The sequence below is a fragment of the Triturus cristatus genome, chromosome 10, assembly GCF_964204655.1.
Source record: "Triturus cristatus chromosome 10, aTriCri1.1, whole genome shotgun sequence".
Lineage (NCBI taxonomy): Eukaryota > Metazoa > Chordata > Amphibia > Caudata > Salamandridae > Triturus > Triturus cristatus.
In genome coordinates this window covers 938,234,793-938,256,959 of record NC_140593.1, presented here as the reverse complement: position 1 = coordinate 938,256,959, position 22,167 = coordinate 938,234,793, and the positions used below count along the sequence as shown (strand labels likewise).

General features: G+C 40.7%; 1 protein-coding gene across 6 annotated transcripts in view; it reads right to left on the bottom strand.

The window, feature by feature from the left end:
• GUK1 (guanylate kinase 1) overlaps positions 1-22,167 on the bottom strand; it is a 117,817-nt gene that overhangs the window by 43,097 nt on the left and 52,553 nt on the right. For 3 of the 6 annotated variants that reach the window (XM_085628774.1, XM_085628775.1, XM_085628773.1), the window contains exons 1-4: positions 20,592-20,789; positions 17,702-17,815; positions 10,707-10,748; positions 2,880-2,976 (exon numbers count right to left, since the gene is read on the bottom strand). In XM_085628774.1, coding sequence (XP_085484900.1) covers positions 2,880-2,976; positions 10,707-10,748; positions 17,702-17,813 — 251 coding nt within the window. In that variant the 5' untranslated portion in view covers positions 17,814-17,815; positions 20,592-20,789. Of the gene's footprint in view, positions 1-2,879; positions 2,977-10,706; positions 10,749-17,701; positions 17,816-20,591; positions 20,790-22,167 lie in introns of those variants that run through there. The other 3 variants (XM_085628772.1, XM_085628771.1, XM_085628770.1) reach the window with 1 other exon arrangement.

Here is a 22,167-nt window from a genome sequence, read left to right as displayed (position 1 = left end):
GATTGCTCTTTTCTCACTATAGCATCCAATGTTTTCCCCCCTCCAGGCTAGATGATTATACAATACACATAAGCCATCTGAGGAAAGCAACATCTCCTCCCTAAAGTACTCTTGTCTACGGTGTGGGCTTCCTAAATAGAACCCACTGGTCTCTATCACTCATATATGGACTATCAAGCTTATAGAGCGAGCGAACATGCGAGAGAAAGAAAAACCCACACAACCGCACATGCACGCCCACGCGCACACACCTTTTTTTTTTTAGATGACTGGGCTTGTAGCACCGTGCTCATCTCATGAAACCCACAACAGACGTTAGTCCTCTGTCACTACAAGGCTGCGTTTGGTGCACCCCTCCCAGTACAGAACATGGTTCAAAATCTATCACTGCCAAAAACCAGGCCTCGATCAACTCATAAATGAAATTAATGTGTGATATGACCCTAAAAAACCCCATAAAGACCCAGAATCACGGGAATTTGCAGGTTGGGAATGTAGGGCAGGGGTCACAAAAGTACACCATGCAGAAGACATTCCCATCACAGCAATATTATTATTATTTTTTGCCTTTTTTGATCTTTATTCTATGGATCTTTCTTCTCTCACGCTATTATGGGCTGAGGACTAATCACATCAAAGGAAAAAACTATCTAGATGCACTTTCACACCTTTCCTTCTCCTTGGATCTCAAATAATCAAGCATGCTCTTCATTCTGATGCCTTCACAATCTTTAAGTGTCTTTTTCTGCACAATTAAAATTTTATTTTTAAAGAAAATTCACATTCACTTCCTGGAATGTGAACTAGGAATACAGGCTACATAAACCTTGAAAGAGTTTGAAGCTGTTTTTCTCCTGCCACAATAAGGGCACCTAACAAACAGTGATGGCATTGTGACAAACAAGTTGCTGGGAAAACCAAAGAAAGGTTGGAAGTGGTTCTCAATGTTAAAAAAACGTCAAATGATGTAATAAAACAAAAGTTGCCGTTTTGACTGAAAAATTTGTAGAAATTGGGAAAAAAAATAACAACCACAGTTTTGTTTCTCAGACCCACCCTCACAAGTCAGAAAAAACAGAACAGTCTCTGAGAGGGAATTGTCAGTACAGTTCACTCTGAGATGTGAAGCATCGAGGCTTCTTAGTAGGCACAAGCAGCGTGTTTTTAATACAAGGCTAATGTAATGCCTACAAGATTCTTTTATCCTCACTCAACCCTCTTTTAGCATCAGTGAGGTCCAGGATGCTGCAATGTAGTTTTAGAATTATGTGTTTTTTCAGAGATTTATAAACTTTTGGCTAAGACAGGCTGCATACCACAGCAATGGGCATAGATGTAGCCTGGTCTTCTGGAACACAGAAATGCACAAGGCCTTCAGAACCCAAATGCAAGGAGACTTATCCAACTATCGGACAATGAGTCAGAGACAGACTTTGCATTCAAGGATTTGGTAAAAAATGCAGACAGATTCCACTGTTTATGAACAGCAGAGAGAATGCACTGACAGAAGCAGAATTTCCCTTTTCCACAGATGCTTCTCCCATCCTCTTGCACACTTGTGGTGCGGATTTCAAGTTTTTCGTCCACGACACAGCAGCCACACCTTGCTGTGTGTTCTTGGCTGTAGTGAGCAAAATAATGACGCGTGCAGGGTTAAAAATCACTTTTCTTGTTAGAGAGAACTTTTTGTTAAGGGTTGGGAGGTAGTGAGGAGACTTCTACTGTTATAGAATCGGGGTTCAGGGAATCCTATGGTACAGGCACTGAAGTCAGATTCCCAACATAAAGATGGCACTGCGTAGGATGTGACCTCAGTGACCTTAATACTAAAGATGACAACCCAGTGGTTCCCAAAAGTTTTAGAACCATGACCTACTTTTTAAGAATGACAAACTTTCAAAACCCACTTACCTTAAATGTGCATGAGGAGAGGTGATTTTTTCACTTAACTAAAGCTTTGTGTGGTAGTGCATTGTCATTTACAGACGGCACATTTTCCATCGAAACAGCCACTAATCTTGCACAGACATAGTTTTACTGATAGAACTATATAGCACTCAGTTGGTAACGTGTGGAGATCCAGTTTCTGTTAATATTTATCACGGCGCATCATCAAGTAAATGGTCTCGATTTGATTCGATTAAAATCAGTTTCTAGCAGACTTCAGAATTACAAACAAATTGTGCTGAATTTTTACTTTCCTGACTGCTGACTGTAAACAGTTCCATTTTCCATTTATGTGTTACAAAAAAACAAGACATCCCAGAGCCTTTACTTTGAAATTATCTGCACTCCAGCAAGGTTGTCACAAAATTAACTTTAAAAACTCCTCTTACTTTGCAGTCAGAGAAAGAAAAGTAAACACCAATCCTGCAGCAAGTTATCAGAAGATACAACCTGAAATGTGACCTCTGTGTTTTGGTCACCGGCAAATGTGACACGGTAAACACAAACTTTAAAGGCATCTTTATTTATTGCTCCCACTATTCCAACCCACCAAAGAGCACCTCGAGAACAGTTTTGGAAACCCAGTGATAAACCACCATTACCAATGTCAGACTACAATTTTCCTTTCCCTCGGTTGACTGCATTATTCATCGGTCACTAAATTATCGTTTTTATGTCTGCCCTGAAGCTGCACACTACGAAAAATAAGCACATCATGATGTCTACCAGGAAAGGAAGATTTAAATTGTATGCATCTTTTCCCAAAGAATCTGTATGTTGAGGATAAATAAAATAATCAGTTCAGAAACAGGAAATGAACCCAAACAACAAAATATCCTATGAAAAGTTGTGCGTAAATTAAAGCAAAGTAGTAATGAGGACTTGTCCTTTTTCATAAAGTTACTTAGTGACATATCGAAGTCAATTGGTACCTAGTTCCATAGAGGTTGCCGGAGAACTCTGCATGCTCAATAAATTCCCCATTGCCGATTGCCTTCTCCATGTCATTTCGAGAAACAAAGTGGTAATCTGGAAGAATTCAAACAAAATGCCATGTTTCACCAGACTGCTTATTTCTTAGCTATTGCTTTTTAAGGTCTAGAACGAGATCATTAAGGCATCACAAAAGCTTCTACTATACTTCACTGTTGAACAACCAACTCAAGGCATAAACTCAAGGTTTCATAAAAGCATACATAATTTTAGATCACAAACCGCATTGATCGAACAGAAAGACAATGGGCTAAACAAGCATTTGCAATGCAATAGGTCTCGCATTCATGCGAGTTTGAGCTTTTGGCATTCTAAATGACAATGTCTTGTATTTATGTTTTGGGTTTTAAAACAAATAAAAGTCATGGTCATTTACAATATTAATAGCTTAAACTCTTGCAAATGCGAGACGTATAGCATTGCAATAAAGGGCATTCTCGACCGCTTGTTAGATTGTAAATATCAGAGGAAGAGACCGGCCTGCGACATCGTCAAAGTAGTGATAAATAGTGCAGTGAAGAAGATGTGTAAGTGTTGTAAATTACACAGACACAAAGTGTGAATTGAGTTACATATGATCTGAGCTTTAAACACTAACAAAGCGCTCCAACACCTTTCGCTCAGTGATTACACTGTCGTGTCTCAGGAGTAGGAGCAGGAGGGAGGGGCTATTTCCTGCCCTCTCCGTGATTTGAGTGTGCAGTGTGGCATTGCGTAACGTCATTGCTATCTTTGGCCTAATAAAAAACACTCCAGCTATAGTAGGGCCCTGGCTTCACTACCCGGTGCAGGGCGGGCTGTGCTTTATGGCAGGCATGGAGGGAGGAAGGGATGGTCTCGGGTGCAGTTCCGGCCTCGTACAGTGCCCCTGCTATTACTAGTGAGCGAGAGGTGCTGAGGTGGTGGTATTGGTGGTGGTAGTGGTGGCGCTGGTATTGGTGGCGGTGTTGGTAGAGGTACTGGTATTGGTGGTGGTAGTGGTAGCATTGGTGGTGGTAGTAGCTTTGGTAGTGGATTGGTATTAGTGGTGGTAGTGTTGGTATTTGTGGTACTGGTGGTGGTGTTGTTAATAAAAGAGGCTTTTGAAAACAACCCGTCCTTTAGTGCAGATGACATGTAACACAGATGTGCTTTTGTCAGCTTCAGCCCACAGGCTTATGTGCTACCTGGAATTCACATGACTTAATTTGCTAATCATTTCTAAATTAATTTTACTAGGGGGGTTGAAACAGACAAGATAATGCTGGCTTCAAGAGACTGAAAGCAGGCGCCCGTGTTATGTGGGCGGTCTTGCTGCTTAAAAAAACACAAGCGGTTTCAGCTGAAGCAGCGTATGTACGGCCTGCAGTAAGAGAAACTCAATAAAGTAAACAGTGCTTACAGACTAAATAACCGGTCCCGTGTACCAACTGAAGTAAAAGTGCCATTCGCCATGGGAGGGTACAAATGAAGACAAGGCCATACTAAGGAAGGACAAACAAGCCTATTAACGAATCCAAAGGCAGCATTTATGAAAGAACATGACACAAGCCAATACAAAAATATGGGAGGATAGTGGGAGAGGCTTCTCCCCCATACTCTACTACAGAAGTCTCGCAGAGCAAGCAGCGAATGCGCGCTGCCACCAGGCTCGACCTAATAACCGAAAACCATAAATGACTAGTGAGTGAACAGGGATGCAACTGCCGAACACTGGATCTTTAACTCCAACATTACTCTACCTCAAAAAATATTTTGAGTACTTTGTCGAACCACAAAATCTATGAGAAGTTGACTTTTTCTAAGTATCATACAAGCATGTGTTTCCCATTTCTCGTGAAGCCTGCTTTAGTCTTTAGGCCACAAGCTCTGATCCCTCCAGAGCCCATCTTTTATATCAGCCAGACTAACATTTGATTCACAGGGCCTCCCAATGCCAGTGATCTTAGGAAACTTTTTACCATTATATTCCTCTTGTCCTTTCGGATATCAAGCCTCCCTGTATATCACATTGGGCATGTACTTCTATCAATGTCCATGAAGAGGACTTGAGTTCGGCAGAAATCAAGGGCCTCTTCATTCCGGTTTTCAGAGATGCTGGTCACATCGAGCTTTATAGCCTATGGCAGCTAATCAATCTGAAAGGTCAATAAAATCATGATAGCCAGCTGGCTACCAGGAGTAATAATCTATACGTTTGGCCAAGAAATCTTGGGCACAACTGCATTTTTCTGCGTTTTCTTTTGTGACGTTTATTTGGATTAACAGTTTGTGTGCACACTACTTATACGGCTTGAGAGTTTACTTGTAGTGACGGAATGGGGGTAAAACTCCTTTGAAACTTTGGCTTTCTATGTAGATTATTAATTAAACCACGGATAGGGCGATTCATCCAGTTATCTCCACTTTTACATCTTTTTGATAGAGGAAGTATGTGTTAACAGCTACATAAGGCATGTCCGAACACCTACTGGACAGCCTCTTTCTGAGATAACTCGTATTAGCCATGTAACAGTTGGTCATAAACACAAGTTAGACTGTTGAGTTTTTCTAGAATGGAGACTCCATGCTAGATGTGGTATATAACTTCCAGTTTTACAAACAAATTTAAATTTCAGAGACTGAATACATTAGCAAGCTTACTACAACAGTCAGTCAGGGATTTATTTCCGCTATATTTCAACAGCATGCAAAATACATGAAATATTCACTTTATTATACATTAGCTGACGTAAAAGAGCCATAGTAAAAAGATTAAAATACAATATTACAAATACATTAAAAGAAATCATTAAAAAGAAAACATCTGCTATAACAAAACGTTATGAAAGTGCAAAGAGCCATTGCAATAAAATTGCTCATTACATATGATAAAAGTTACATCTCATTTACTACAATCAACTACGCGACTCACACAATCAGGTCTGAGGCGAAATTAAACAAGACCAGGCGATTCTGCCCCCGTACACTACAGAACATAGTTCTCTACAAAGAGAAGAGTCTCTACCTGCAGATGCCAGTTTGTATACCAAAAGGCCGAGAACATTAGGAAATGCTGCGCTGTACAAAAAAATGCCTAGAACAAAAACATGTGTGCACCAATAGGTAAGAAAAGATTCAGGAAATCTGAAAAACAAGCATCGGAATCTAAATAAGAACATTCTATAGTCGGTTTCCTTACCTCATCTTGCAGCAAAGGAAAACTAAGCCAAAATCTAAATAGATTGGCTCCAGCACAAATTACTGGTGGTATAGTGTTTTTAATTATTCTAACTGGGAACAAGAATTATTGGTTTTGCAACCATCTCTATTTACCCTGGACTCGTATGATGGGCAGTGAATACCATGTTGATAAAAAGGAACCTTTTCTTCCCAGTCTCCGATCCAGACCGGTTTGTTTCTCACCTTCCATAAAATGTTATTAACTAGAAATGCATTTTAATCCACTGGCATCCCTGCTGAAGCTTGATCTGTTATTTAGAAAATGGAGTAATTTTCACAACTTCTGTTATTTCTTTTGTACTTGCTGTACCTTCAACTGTTCTCAAGCTTCTGAAAGATGTTAAACTGCTCGTTAAGACACCGGGACAGTCCTTTAATAACTGGGACTGTCCAGGGAAATCCGGGACGTCTGGTCACCCTAGCAAAAGGGACAAATAGTCACATAGCTAGGGGGTGGGGGACCTCCCCAGGCGGCACGAGTTTTGGAGGCGGCAGCGTCCACCCTCCCTCCCCCGCGCTTACCTGCAGCCGTAAGAATCACAGCAGCAACCCACCCCACCGCTCTTACCTGCGGCTGCATGAACAACCAGCCCGTCCCCGCTCTTCGATCAGGCCGCCACTGGAGGCAAACGCAGGGGCGGCCTAAGGCCTAGCTACGCTACTACGGATAGTCCCCCCTCCACCATGATCTGCCACTTCAACTCCAGACATACTTATGCCTTGAGATTACATGGGTACTGTTTGGTATCTATTTTCTTCTAAACTGCACATAAGTGGCGTCTGTCTGGCAAACATACACTCTCCACTCACCAAACGTATATTATTTTGCTCTTCTGTAACCTTGCTACTTTGGCAGATGTCTAGAACCTGGTTGTTTTTAAGTCAGAAGGCAAGAGAAAGACATGTGTAGTCTAGTATGAGCTCCCTGTGCCTAGGGTTGCTACCAAGTTGTTGTGGGTCAAAGTCTAGTAGGATTCACTTTATTATCAAGGCTGGCCTTGCATAAGCATGGAGCCACTGACTGGGAATCTTTAGGGCCTGACAGCACTAAAACTAAAATTGCACACAAACTAATTTTGATCAAAGTTCGCAACACTTCTCTTCTCCTTGTAGGTTACCATCAGATTGCAGTACTGATTGGAACAGTGTTTCCTTTGTTTTAGACAGTTTTCTGTATTTGCGATCAGTAACCATAAAAGGTTTGCGAACCAGATACAAAGCTATCTTTTTTTAGAAGAGGGATTGGGATCTTCCATTTTAAAGTGACGTTTGCGAACAAGTAGTGAACAGTACACTGTGTCAAGCACTTCGTGCACTAATCAATCATTCTAATATTGTATGGTAGTGAGTGCGTATCTATAAGTGCTTTCTTACCCTGTTTGTGGCCTAAAACACTCAAGAGTTGAATAAGTGGCTACTCCAAATGTATCATTAAGATCGCGCTGCACAGACCTGGGATGTCAGCAGACGCATTTTTTGGTAGTTTTGGAGACAAGGTGGAGTTTGTGGTCGACTCACATGCCAGTAAGACTAGATGGGGAGCGAAAAGTGTTTCTCGTTCAATTGGTGGTAAGTGGACAGGTCTGGAGAATAAATTACCTATAAATTGTTTACAAATGTTAGTAGACTCTTTTGTGAAAGACACATTTAGTGAAAGGAGCAAACAAGTGAGAACAGTTAAGACTGGACAGCATTTCGGCAATTTAGTACATAAACTGGAAGAGAGGTATCGGATGAAAGAAGCTAGTGGAATTAACAAATAAATATTGACAGTATTGTGTGGACCATCAGGTAATGGCATGGTTGAAAGTGTATTTATGGTTTGCAAGAGTAGAGTTATAAATTGCACATCACCATCGGTGTTGGGGGAAGGGTGTAAGATTGATACAGTTGTACATACCAGAAATCATCATATATACCAAATATTGCCATAGGTACGATGCCATGGAGCTGGTCTATCCAACAGATTACCTTATTTGTGCTTACATGATAATGCTGGTATTATGGCCCATCAACAGTCATCTCTTTAGCCAGAAGCAGAGAATGTGAAAACCAAATAATTCACAGGCATATCAGTAGATCTATGTAGCACCCTAGCATATACAGGTTGATACGAGTATATATGGGATATAGTTGTGGAGCTTATGCATTTCAAAAATCTTATCAGTCAGCAGAAGAATGGAAAGTAAAAACATTCTTGTAGTACATTAACAATGCAGAATATGTTTTTTACTTTCAAGAATGTTCTGTGTTTCTGATTATTTTGTGGCCGTGAACCGTATCTAGTGTCTCCAGCTGGTGCCCTGGGTTCATCGCTGTATTGGGTTACGTTACCCTTTTATTGTAAGTAGTGTGCTTTCTACAATTTTATTTCTGTTTATACTGAATATTTAATATGTTGCCAGGATTCAAACTTGTGACTTGCCGATTACAACAGATAAAACCGGTGACAGTTTGACTCACAGAAGCTTTTTAGAGATTAGAATAATCCCTTCTAGAAAACGATGGAACAAGCATTTTTTTTTTTTAACAGACCTCAAGTTCACATCCTCTCCTGACCACACTGTTTACAGACCCCATCAATCTACTGTTAAATATCCCCTTCACCATCCACTGCTGGATGCTGATACTTTAAGGCACTTTCAAAGTGCACATGCCCAACATCTCAGCAACTTCTGATACGACATATCAGAAACTACTCTGTTCACGCTACTAAAGTAAACGCTCTACATGTCAATGAATCGCGCAGAACGGCGGACTAGACCCGGTTGACTAATATTTCAATAGCTTACAATCTCGCTTGCTCACTCTGGCAGATTTGGATTTAAGAATTGATCTCTTAGAAATGACAAGATTCTCAAGAGATCATGTTACTCGACTGGGAGGGTCACCATTTTGAAAGAAACAGTGTGTCTACATAATATGACATAACCTTTAGCATGTTCCTTTGCATCATAGTTTTTAGCTTCACAAGAGGCAAACCTAAACCAATTTCGAACAGCAAAAGTATATTACACCCACGTATTCACCATGCACAGCAAAACATGCTTTCGTTAGGATTACTGCCTGCTTCACGAACAACATGCCTTGGGTGCTGAAGAGTAACTGATACAATTGCAATGCAGACTTGTGCAAAACAACAACAAATACAGTTCAGCACTTTTAGGACATGTATTGCAAAGGGGAAGCCCTGCTCAACAATCAAGTAGTGCGCAGAGGACATTTTATGAGAAATAAGAAGAGCTTTTAGGGAGTTTTCTTGGCTTAATTGTTCACACTTTGCTTCCCATTGCACACCTGTAGGTTTTTGATGTGGGGTACATAGCAAGGACAGAGCAAGCTACAAGCCATTGGAAAGGCGAGTGGTGATAAAATGAGGGTCACATGTCCTACCATGATGTCTTTCCAAAGGGACAAGGACAGAAATAGAACTATTGGGGTCCTGCACCTCCTTCAGTTATTTCTCAAATCTGTCCTGCTGCACATCCAGTATCCAAATAGATGTTTTCATCTCTGGCAGTCAGAGACAAGCGATATTGAATGTCAAAAACCTGAGTGCATTACAGACATGCTGATACAGCCACACTGACTATGCAGCAGTTGTTGACACCTAACACTAAAGTCTCCAACCTTCAATGGCCACAACTTAATTCTTTACAAGAACAAGATGATCCCAATATCCCAATGCAAGTCTCTTATAAAGAGATGTGTTGCAGTTGGTACTAAATCATTAGGATATATTGTTCTTTTGTGGAGGAATAGCTGAAATGCTTCAGATTTTCAAAGTCACATCAACTACAAGTGAATTCTTATGAGCAACAGTCAAACAAGCTCGAAGACGTTACTGCTTCATTCTAGTATTTTTCCTTAATAAACACCCAGAGAATGTTACTCACAGATATGATTCAATCAATCAGGGTGCTTCTAGAGCGCGGCTACTCACCGTAAGGGTCTCAAGGCGCTGGGGTAAGAGGGCTGCTAAACAGACTTTAGACATGTCCTACCCCTTGATTAAAAACATAACCACCACCATTGCTAATGACCTGAAAACAAATTCTTGTGCACACTCACACATTCAGACACTAAATACAACTGCCACTTAGAACACCATCAGCTCTGGATGCTCTTTCTAACCATGGAGGTACTACCTCCTGACTTGAACCTCAGAATTCTTGTGGTTCACTTCACAGCTATTTGTTGGAAGTTTAATCAATTGTATTGTGAGCAGTGCTTAGAGACCCCCCATCATAGATGAGACAACCACCATCACGACCTCCATGAGGTCCAAGCCTGGCCACCACAACCAAGGCCGAGACCACCACAGAGACCACAAAGATAGCACAACCACTACAGAGACTATGAAAAACAAGAACAACCATTCCCTCATGTCACACAGGAAATTAATACTAAAGCATTCATAATGACATGTTTCAAACATTATTTTTGACTGACCTTCAAGATCATGACTGTCCAGATTCAGTGATTATATTCATAGTGTATGCCATTTCAAGATCCCACATCAATACCATAAATTACAATTATGAAATTTTCCAAAATATACTGACCTTTACCATCAACTTCCCCAGGTCTTGGGTTCCTTGTAGTGTCTGCAATGAGATAAATTCCCATGAGAAGTAGACTTTACTGAACTCAGACAGCATTGCACTACTCACATTAACCATATATATTTTATATATTTTTTTTATTTATATCTCCTCTATTAAGTAAATCATTGTTAGTAACAATTATGGAGATTAGAAGAATGTTGTTGTCTAGAACCGATGATATTAAACACAACAGACCTTGGTGAACTGTCACGTTAAATGTAAATTATAGGCAATTCGCAAAAGTCACTCAAAATGTTATTGTATATAATAAGTCCTTTGAATATTGGTTTGCTCCTTACCAATTTGATTTGGTGTATTACAAGTGCTTTTGGCTTGTCTTTCACACAAGACTTTTGAGTAAAAATACATAACTAAAAAAATATGAATGAGGGTTAAGAAAGGAGGAAGGACAGGGGAAAAAACAAGTAAATATTCATATCGGGTTTCCTTCTAGTTTTAACTTGTATGGGGATGGAATAAAGGAAAATAGAGAAAGAGGAAAGAAAGGCAACAAAAGATGTCAATTTTTTGTTTCAGGTTTTCTTAAGATGTGCTTTTTCAATTTTATTCCGAAGCACAGTGTGGTCGGTCCTTCGACTTGTACTTGTCTTCAGTTACTGTTCACTTCGGTTTCAGATTTTAAACCAGGTACCAGGCAATGAGTCTTCTTACTGTCTCGGATAGAAAGTGTAACAGGTAGCATATGATCTCATCATTCTATATCTACTCTTTGGTTGCTCCCCATTTGATCTTCTTTGCTCTGACTAATTCATAGAGGGAACAGTTCAACAAGTAATGGGATAGGACTTCTGTCTGGCTACATGAACATTAGTCAAAGACTGTTAGGCTCATTTTCTTCCGCACAGGCATTAGCAGCAGTGTGCTACTTCTTGCCATGGCAAATAATTTCTTATTCCTGAAGTTAATCAGAGCCTACAGGTATAGTTGAGGTTGTGGGGAAGAGATGATGGTACCAGAGAGGTCAACTGGTTTCATACAAGTTAATTTGTACATAAATTGTCCATTTTAAGTTGTTGGTTAGGGTCAGCCCTATGTAGCTCCTTCAATCCATACTTCTCTGATGGAAAAATGTTAATTTTGTGCACTTGTTTTTCCTGGAGACTATATTCTTAGTTTGTTTACCTTACATTGGTTTACCATGCAGCATTTTTCCATTGCAGACAGTTGTGCCTGAATCACTTTGGGAATACGAACAAACAGAATTACATCATTTGCATACGCTAGGGCAAGCATATTGTAGTTCTCAATTGAGGTGGTACCTCTGAGACACTTTCAGAGCTTCATCTTAGAGATCGTTGGTGTAGAGTGATAACAGTAAGGTGAGGAGGAGGCAGCCTTGTTTGACCCCGCACTCAATGGTGAACTGTCTGCTCAGGCAACCGTTTTGATGTAATCTTACTTGTGAAATCGTGTTAGGGTACAGAATTCTTAGTATTAAAAGCAGGACAGGATCAAGGCATAATAATGATATCTTCCACCACAATCTTTGCCTTAAATGAAGGTTGAAAACGGAGGTGAAAAGTAGAAAGGCAACATACAGTGGGATCTTATTGGATATGCAAAACTACGAAAACGTGGTCTACTGTTGACGGACTGTTAGACTACACCCTGTCCTAGCAGAAGCCACAATCCTAGTCAGAGTAAGTCAGATACACAACCTAATTAACCTGTACGCACCCTTGGTAGCTTGGCACAGAGCAGTCAGACTTAACTTAAAAGGCAAATGTGTAAATTATTTGTACACACTTTAATTACAGTAACAGTGAAAACACCACAAAAAGACTCCACAACAGTTTAGCGAAATACAGAATATTTATCGGAGTACAATAAGACCGAAATGAAAAACATCCAATAAGTAGAAGTCGAGATATGAATTTTCAAAGATTAAATCCAAAAACAGTGCTCAGAAGTCAATAGCACTAAAAGATTAATTGAGGTTGCACTAGACCGGGAAAAATCCAGAGTTCAGGCTGACCGCAAAGGAGAGTAAGCCGGTTACAAGACCCATGCAGAGCCCGTTGAAAAAGTACCTTCATATGGAGCATGCGTCGCCGTTGAAGACTCGTTGCGCTTGTTCGAGTCACACAGTTGGGTCAAAGTATCGCAGCCTTGCTAAAATCCAACTTCCCCATTAGTTGCGATTTTAAAGTGTGAGTCCAGAGACACCAAACTCCAAATCAATATTTATTCCCAATTGGAAATTACACTTAAAAGAAGTTTCAAGGCAATCCCAATGTTGACCTATGGGAGAGATAGCCCTTGCAGCAGTGATAACAAATGTTGCAGTTTTTCACTACCAGAATACGTAAAACTTAAAAGTACCTATCCTACCTTTTAAATGCACTTCACACTGCCCATAGGGCTGCCTAGGGCCTACCCTAGGGGCGTCTTAAATGTAATAAAAGGAAATAATTGGGCCTGGAAAGCAGGTTAACTTGCCAGGTCGAAATGGCAGTTTAAAACTGCACACACTGGTTCTACAGTAGCAGGCCAGAGACGTGTTTAAAGGGCTAGTTAAGTGGGTGGCACAATCAATAGAATCTAATTTACAGGCCCTGGGCACTTCTAGTTTACTTTACTAGGAACTTATACGTAAATCAAATATACCAACTGTGGGTAAGCCAATGTTACCATGTTTAGAGTATAGAGCATATGCACTTTAGCACTGTTTAGCAGCAGTAAAGTGCCCAGAATCCTAAAGCCAGCAAATATGAAGTCATAAAAACAGGAGGTCAGAAGGCAAAAGGTCAGGGAAAGCCATGCCAAGGACACCAGGTCTAACACCGACCATCTCTGAAACCTCCTTGGATTTTATGTTTTCTTTTTCCACCCAGTCCACTCTGGCAACGAGCAGCGCTTTGGTGTATATTTTATAGTTTATGTCATTGGGGCTGATGGGTCAGTATGACCGCGGGTCATTCCTTAGGCCCCTTTTGTTGGAGGGGGATGACAATACTATTGAGCCAAGAAGTAGGGCAAGTTCCAGTGTATGAAATCTCTTGAAATTTTGCAGTTAGCTTTTTGCCCATCATTTTGGCAAAGACTATAGAATGGGGTGGGGGGGGCTTGGGGGTCCTGTTTGGGCCCAGGGATTTAGCCATTGAGAGCTCTCAAATGGCTGACACTACTTTCTCCTGACTAAAGACAGTTTCATAATTGGCTATATTGCTGATTTAATCCTCACCCGTTGGTTCCTTTGGAGGGAAAGAAAGCTGGAGTATTGTGTTTAAGGCATCGCAGTTTAGAAAATTATCTTGGCTGAAGACAAGTGGCTCATCTTGGTAGCTTTGCAGATGTTAGCCTCCAGGATGTTTTGGCTGGCATCCACCTCAGTAGAGTGATCTAGGAGTTGTGTGTTGCTTCCTCCTTTTTCCTATATATTATGTTTATTTTGTTCCTAGCTGGTTGGATTTCCTTCCCTCCTTTGTATATCTGCAGATATCATCGAAACAGGAAATATTACTCAATTTATGTTGAGGTTCTTAGTCTGTTCCTGCTTGGATTTCATTAAGGGAGATTTCCAGCAGGTCAGATAATTTTCATATTGCATAACTGCATTTTCTACTGTCATGATTGAATTTATGATGTCATTTCTATCGCAAAGTATGGTTCCATTTTAGTCTTTCTTTGAAGCCAATATACCAGGATTGATTAGTTCTCGAGATTCAAGCATCATATTGGGGTAATACCCTTGACGTAAAAAAGGAGGCAGTTGTGGGCCCTTTGGATTCTCCAGGAAATCCTGCAGGTATTGTATCTACGCAAGTCTTCGGCTAGGAAAAGGATATAATCGAAGTGCTCCTCTTGTATTGCATGCTGGGATTGCAGTATAATTTTCTGTAGATTGAGCTGAAATCAAGCCTTCATTTGCACATAATGTTTTCAAGAGAAGATCATTTGCAACTGTTGTGGATGATAAAAAGGAATGGTTTCCCCAATCAGCCCATATTCTCATTGATGTCGCTGAAGAAGATCAAGGGTTTAGTGTCTCAACTTGTTCGTTGCTTGGATTGTGGAGAGTAGCTTTAGGTAACCAGACTTCCTTCGCAGCTGGGCTTAGACATTTATTAATTATTTTCAAGACAGTTTTGTCTGGTAGATTGATGTTGCATACTTGTATATTTTTGTTTTTCTGGTGTCCAAACAGCTGTCCACCATGCAAGTGATGGTATACAGCCACTGTTTCTAGATCCTGCCAAATGAGTGACACACTTTGGTACCCTGGGCTACATCAGTTACTCTAAGTCCATGTTTCCTGTCTGATTATTAATTTTTGGTGGTATATAGGCACTCTATCAAGTCTTCATGTCCTAGTAATTTAGGAATCCCTGCCATGTTCCATGAGAGGACGGATTTTACATTTTCCATATTAGAGCTGCCCCCCTCTTTGAATGGCCACACAGTAGTCAGTCCCAACATTGCTAAAATGTTGTTGTGTTCCAAAGCATCAGATTGAAGATATTGTGTTTTTCTAGTTTTCTTAACAATTTCAATGCATCTTAAATCCAACTAGAACAGCAATCAATACAGCTACATTAGGCTAGACTTGTAATACCACAGCATGTTTATGAGATGGTAAAAGAAACAGTTCAACATAAACAAAGGCAAAATTGTTTCAGATTGCTAGCATTCACCCTTGACCAAAAGAGACTCATTAGCCCCTGAATCATAGGAGTCGTTACCTTATGCAGAATGTTGAAAAACATTATCTGGTATTCCATCACACAACGTGGGTAAAGTTATTTCTACTAGATTAATAGAACATGCCTCTGCTGTTTCGCCATCACAACTAAACAGTAGACTAATACAAGAGTCTATAAAAAGAAGGCCCTCAATAGGTGTCAGTTTCAGAAATATCAAAAACAGTACCATACATCAGGAACAAAGTTTATTTACTACAGTAGATAATCAGTTCCAGAATATATCCACAAGAGTACTAGGACTTCAGCAGTCAGTCAACTGCAGTACTACCAAAGTCACAGAACCAACCTGAGACAGTACCACCATCAGAGAACAGGAGGCAGTCTAAAACAGTACAAGTTCCAAGGCTTCCTAAAATGTCCGTAACCAGTCAAAATTATCATACTTCCAATGCCGGCTCAAATGATTTGCCACATGAACCAGGGAATGAATTTCTGAATATAGCACCACCAGAACAAAGTTGTCAATCTGCAACAATGCCAGCAATTTAGCTGACAATACCATACACAATAAGTGTTTTTAACAATGAGTACCACCAGTACCAAGCAACTGGTATGAATCAAGTATTCAAGAGCCTTGCTGATAGCCATATTCTCCTTTGTTGGTCTGTTTGCTGAAATTAACTTTGGCACATTTATCCTAAACTACCATTCTCAGAAACACATTTAACCCAGCAATAAAATGGTTTAAATTTTTCTTATGAATGTTTGTGCTTTATGAGCTAGAAGAAAAGACCCCATGTATCAATAGGGTACATGGGCAGGAAAATAGCAAATTACCAAAAGACGCCCCTTTCTGACCCTCCTACATGAACACTTAACAGTCAATGTTTATATACCACACGCTCAAATTTATTTTTCAGAAGTGGGGATCGCTCGAAGTACAGAGGAGATTCCTGGATGCTGGTATAACACCCTCATAAGAATTGGGGAGATAAGAAAATGTTATCGGTCTTTTGGCGATAGGTTTTGTGACTGGACTTTATATGCCTTTCCTGATCAAGGCATGCCTGCTGAAACGCGCGTAGAGATTTACACCCACTCCATGGATAAAAACGAATGTATTAACTGTGTAATGATTTACAAAATATATAGGGTCTATAGTGACTGCAGAGCCTTGACAATAATTGTTAGTGGTTTTCATTTCATATATTGAGGAAAGAATATTGACAACGCATTTTTGATTAGTTGGATATTTGGTAAATTGTCAGTCTGTAAGATATCATACCCTGTTGTGTTTTAGAGGATGCAAGAGTGTGGAATATGGGGATGCTAGTAAGACTGTTTTATGTAGAATGTGTGGACTGTGCATTGAAAGCCTGCTTTTTATGGTTAAGTATATCTTTATCATGAAATTGAACAATTGACGATATATTTTGTTTAACGTATGAAAATGTTAGAATAATTTTTATGTGTTCATACAATATGAATAAGAAAATGTACTGAAAAAACGTAACATATGATTTGTAATAAAAATGTATGTAAAAATTGAACCTTTTAAGCGTGTGGTATATAAACACCGACTGTTAGGTGTAAATGTAGAAAGACGAGGGCGCCTTATGTTAATTTGTTTGTGTTTCATATTCATGTTTTGTGTTACCAACATGCCAATTGAACTCTTCTGTGAACAATGTATGTATGTCTTGCTGATCAAATTAATGTATCTCACTGTAGTTAACTGCCAAAGTAATCACAGGCTCACACGTTTGGAGACTTTAATAACAATGATTTCTGGCATTTGTGCATTTTTTATTGTGACCTATTTCTTTTAATATAGCATATTCCTTTGGTTATCCCTAACTGAAAGAAAATAAAATCTCAATTTCACTCTTTATTTACCTTATAAAATCTTTTAAAGTAAGCAGAATTCTACTAAATGCTTGAGGCTGTACATGATGGGCCATATAGTTAATAACATAACTTAAAAATGGCTTAGATACCTCTTTCTGTTGGCATCAATATTGGAGGAAAGGATGAGTCACAGGGCAGAGATCAGTTCAGATCCATTTAACTGCTCGGTTTCCTTATCCCAATCTCAGGACGCAGACTTTTGATCCAAAAAAGCACGCTACAAGTCATGTTTAGTAGTTTTAGAAATGCACGACTTGACAAGGTATGAATGCTCCAGTTAGGTCAGTTTTCTTTCCCAACAAACTGATTGCGTCAACAGTTGAATCTCTCCCCTCCCCCACCAATAGGAAATCCTTTATCCCCTAGGTGGGAGGCACTTACGTGAAACGCTGAAGCCAAAGACGCCATCATATTCTTTCAGAAGTCTTTTTAGCAGTGTGCTCTTCCCTGCTCCAGAGGGTCCACTCAGAACTACTGGCCTTGGTCTCGCCATTACTAATAAGGAAAGATACAAGTAATTTATTACATACAGAGAGCATTTTGGATAATTAATTACATAATATAAAATTCTGTCAGTCATCTACCGAAAATAGGAGATATTTTAAAGCAAAGGGAACTTATGCACAACGTAATCGAGTGATTTGCCTAGTATCACAATACAGTCCAATGGGGTAGCCGGCACGGGTTACCACGTCTCACAGCCGAGAGACATGGCTTTGGTCCAAATCTCCTCCTAAACAAAAGTGACATCAATAGTACACCCAGCAATAAAATGTGCTGTCCACATCAGAGGAAGAGTTTGTTTCCAATGCAAGATTATGCACAACGGAATCCGATGTCAAGAGGCACCAACGTAATTCAAAGACATGTATGAAAAAGAACACACCTAATTAAATCCCCAAAATGAGCGCCTGGTTTCATTGAGCCGAGAGGAAAGGTGTCATACTGGGGCACCCAACTGTGCAACAAGGAAGAGGTCTTGGGTATTGAAAGCTCAGTCCAGATCACTCTACGGTATAAAGGCCACACCTTGCACAGCCTGTGGAGGGCCTTATTCCCCCCCAAGTATTTACATCCAAGACAATCAGCAGCACTCTGCTCTCCCTCCCTCTCTTTCTCCCTCCTCATTCAGAAGTGTGATATACAGATACATGTGTAACAGCCAAAATCTTACTGTAGACGTTTTAAAGAGGCTGAGGTATAGGGGGCAACCTGCCTCACAGTCGTAAAGGAAAACCAGTAGTAAAATATGTTAGTCCTTCATTGCTTATGTCCCTCTACATTTCAATCAAGGAACCCCACCCAGCTCTGGCCACTTCGGTCTACATCCTTTACGTTCTTATGCTACCTTTTCACCTATCTCCTGAACGGTTACTTAAGGCCGGCTACCCATAATGGCCATGTCTTAACTGGGGTGGCGGAGTGAGCTAAAGAATGATGATGGATTAAACCCCAGATCAGTTGACTGGGGGTGAGTGCTTGCAATGTTCAACACTCCGTCCATCATCCCCTTTGGTTTTGCTTTGTTCGTCCTAAGTTGAGGGTATGCCCAGACGTGGGTCCCTTGCTCACTTTGCCACTGGATTCAAGCTAGCCTGGTTGAGGACGGCTGATTAGCCAGAAACCGGTCCCAGGATGCTTTTTTCCGGTCCAGGAAAGACATGGCTTGGCAGTTCGGGCTGAACTGTTCCCATGAGGCACAGGGTCAGACTGATTTGCATATGGCCATGTCTGAACTGGGGTGGCGGAGTGAGCTAAAGAATGATGGATTAAACCCAGATCAGTTGACTGGGGGTGAGTGCTTGCAATGTTCAACACTCCGTCCATCATCCCCTTTGGTTTTGCTTTGTTTACCCAGAACGTGCCACAGATCTACACTGTGAGATACACGTGTATTGTGTGTGACACCACTCCATCCACAAGCTACCTTTCTCGATGCCTCCATCTTGCCAGCTTGTTTCCTCTCCAGTGGAGTTTCTTTTACAGCTCTCCTGTTCCCAAAATTTCTTAGAGAGAATCTTTGGGTGCCTAAAATGTTATTGCAATAACTAACATACAATAAAAAAAACATATAAACTTTGAGGGTGAAGCTGCTGGGCTCTTGCTGCTATTATAAAAATCGGCTATAAGGAAAACTATTTAGTCCTAAAAAGCCCACAACGCCATTGCAGCAAAAAGGCTGTTGTGAGTGGATGCGCATTTTGATAAGAGCAGAATGCTGTAACTCACTATGAAGTTAGCCAAAGACTGAAGTGGGTTGCTCCAAGAAAAGAGAAAAAGCCATTAAGTAAGAAGCAGGTTAAAGAGATGTACAAAAAAGCCATCTGATCTATAGAAAGGATGACCCAAAGCCCACTATATCTATATATAGTAATGTACTGGAGACACAAGGTATCTGAAAACATCTAGCTAAAGGGGTCTTTAGGGCAGACCTAAAACGCACCGTAACTGCAGCCATGGAGTACAATAGACAACGAGCATAATTTATTGATGAAGAGAAAAGTATTACGCCTGTGAGCTCTGAAAAGATCAGAAACTATTCTCACTCTGTTAGTGAACACCTACAAGCAAGCACAAAACATGTACCGAAAAAAATACAACTTTTGGGGAACCGGGACTTCTTTTTCATCATCAGACTTTGATCCACCACAAGAGAAAGAAAGACACAAAAGGGGAAAAGAACGAGGAAGGGAAGACGGAAAAACATTGAAACCATGGATGAAAAAACATGCAAGAGTAAGATAAACTCGCAGGGAGTGGGGGGGGGGGGGGGGGTATCATGGTGGTGGATAAAAGAGTCAGGACAAGAAAGCCTTGGTAGTCTGACCCAGCCTTCGTTTCAACCAGCCACCGGCTTCCGAGTCAACTCTGGACCCGCCACTTTTTGTTTTGTAAATTAAGCGCTGCCGTTGCCAGCGATGGTGCAGCAGGTGCTGCGGCTCCGGGGCCCAAAGGTAATGAGGGAAGCCATTGTGCTCCAAGCATAGCTGTACTTTATTTTCCGACCGCGGGTCAGAGACACATCATGAGGGTCGTTGCCCACTTTGCTACACCACTGTATAAGAACGCAGTTCAAAAACATGAATTACTACATTCCCACTGTCCTACTCAAGAGGGTGTAGTTCACATTTCTTGTAGGTACACCGTCATCGCCTACACAAATCCGACGTGTAATTCTAGACCGACAACTTGTTTTAAAACGTGGCAGTACATTCTACGCTATCTTATATCCACACAACCCGAACCACCTCAAGCAAGCTGAACGTCTCACCTTCTCTTTTCAGTCCGCGCCTTCCTCTGCAAACACCGCTCGAACGCCAGCTGTGCCACGCGCAATTCAGGAGATGGCGATTTGCAGCTCCCCAGTCAAAGTAAATGCCGCCAGTAAACAGTTTACGACGCGATTATCTCCTTTAGAGGCGCCCACCACATCGCTTACTCCTCCCACCTCTTTGCTAAAATCAGCTCTAAACTACCGAGTACGCCCAAGTGTGTCACTGCAGGCTGCCTATTATTGTCAGATTAGATTCTTAAGGAAAACCCGATGAGCAAGTTTCCGACTCCCTCCCCCTTCCTCACAGAGAGCGTACAATCACGCACGCCTTTAACTCAAGCGTCTATTTGGGCAGTAAAATGAAAATGGGTCTCATGACCATCGCGTAGACCATCATGGGGAGGATGGGGTTAACTATTCTTTAATTATGCGCGTGTGTTAAGAGCGTCCTTAAATCGTGGTTGAAAACGATTTGTTCATGCACTCAATAAGACACCATGCATGCAGTCACTCCTTGCTTTCACACATCCATTCACTGACTTTCTTGCGTGTTCTCTTACTAACTCAGACAAAATAAAACATACAACTCTCACATGCATATAGAAGATAACAAATTAAAGTAGAAAAATGAAAACAACCTAATCTTAGCGGGCATATATTATACATAGCGTATCATTGTTTTAAAGCGACAAAGAAGCTACCACATTTAGAAGTTATGTGCAGGCCACCTTGGAGCAGTCAGAATAATGATATACAATGCACAATACCATTCCAAGGTTGCCACTCGGTAAATACTGCACCGGGCAGTCATCTTCAAATGCTAGTGTGTAGTGTGTCACTACTGTACCTAGACATGGTGGCCAACATAATGCATCAAAAACCCTTGCTTACTAAATAATCTGTCAGATTCCTTGTAACAAAATACTAGTCTACAGTCTCTCTCAACACTATGTAATAACAATCCTACAAATGTGCTAGATTTCATGTAACAAAATATCTATAGCAGTGGTCTTCAAATGTGTTAAACCTGTGTCACCAGTAATAAACAAGCATCTGCAATGCAATAGGTCTCGCATTTAGGCGAGTTTGAGCTATTGACATTGCAAATAATAATGCTTTTTATTTTTGTTTTTCTTTTAAAAACATAAATAAAAGGCATTGTTATTTACAATGCCAATAGTTGAAACTCTCGTAACTGCGAGACCTATTACATTGCAAATGCTTGTTCTTGTTTTCCCAATCACTGTCATAGCACTTTTTTTCCTTTTACTTTCAAACATGCTGCACAACAGCACAACTTGGCAAAAAAAATGACAACGCCAATAGATCGTGCATAGGCATGACCTATTGGCTTTGCCGATGCTTTCTTTTCCAGTCACGAGTGAGGAAGGTAAGGGGAATGCAACAATGGGGGAAGTGGAATGGGGCAGGGTATGGGAATATAGGGAAAGCAATGATAAGGGAGGCAGTCGAGGGGTCGCGTCAAGCAACAATGGGGCAGCTGCACAGGGCAAGCAGAAGAGGAAGTGATGCTTGCAGGTGATGATCAAAGAGAAGAAAGGAAAGGAGAGTG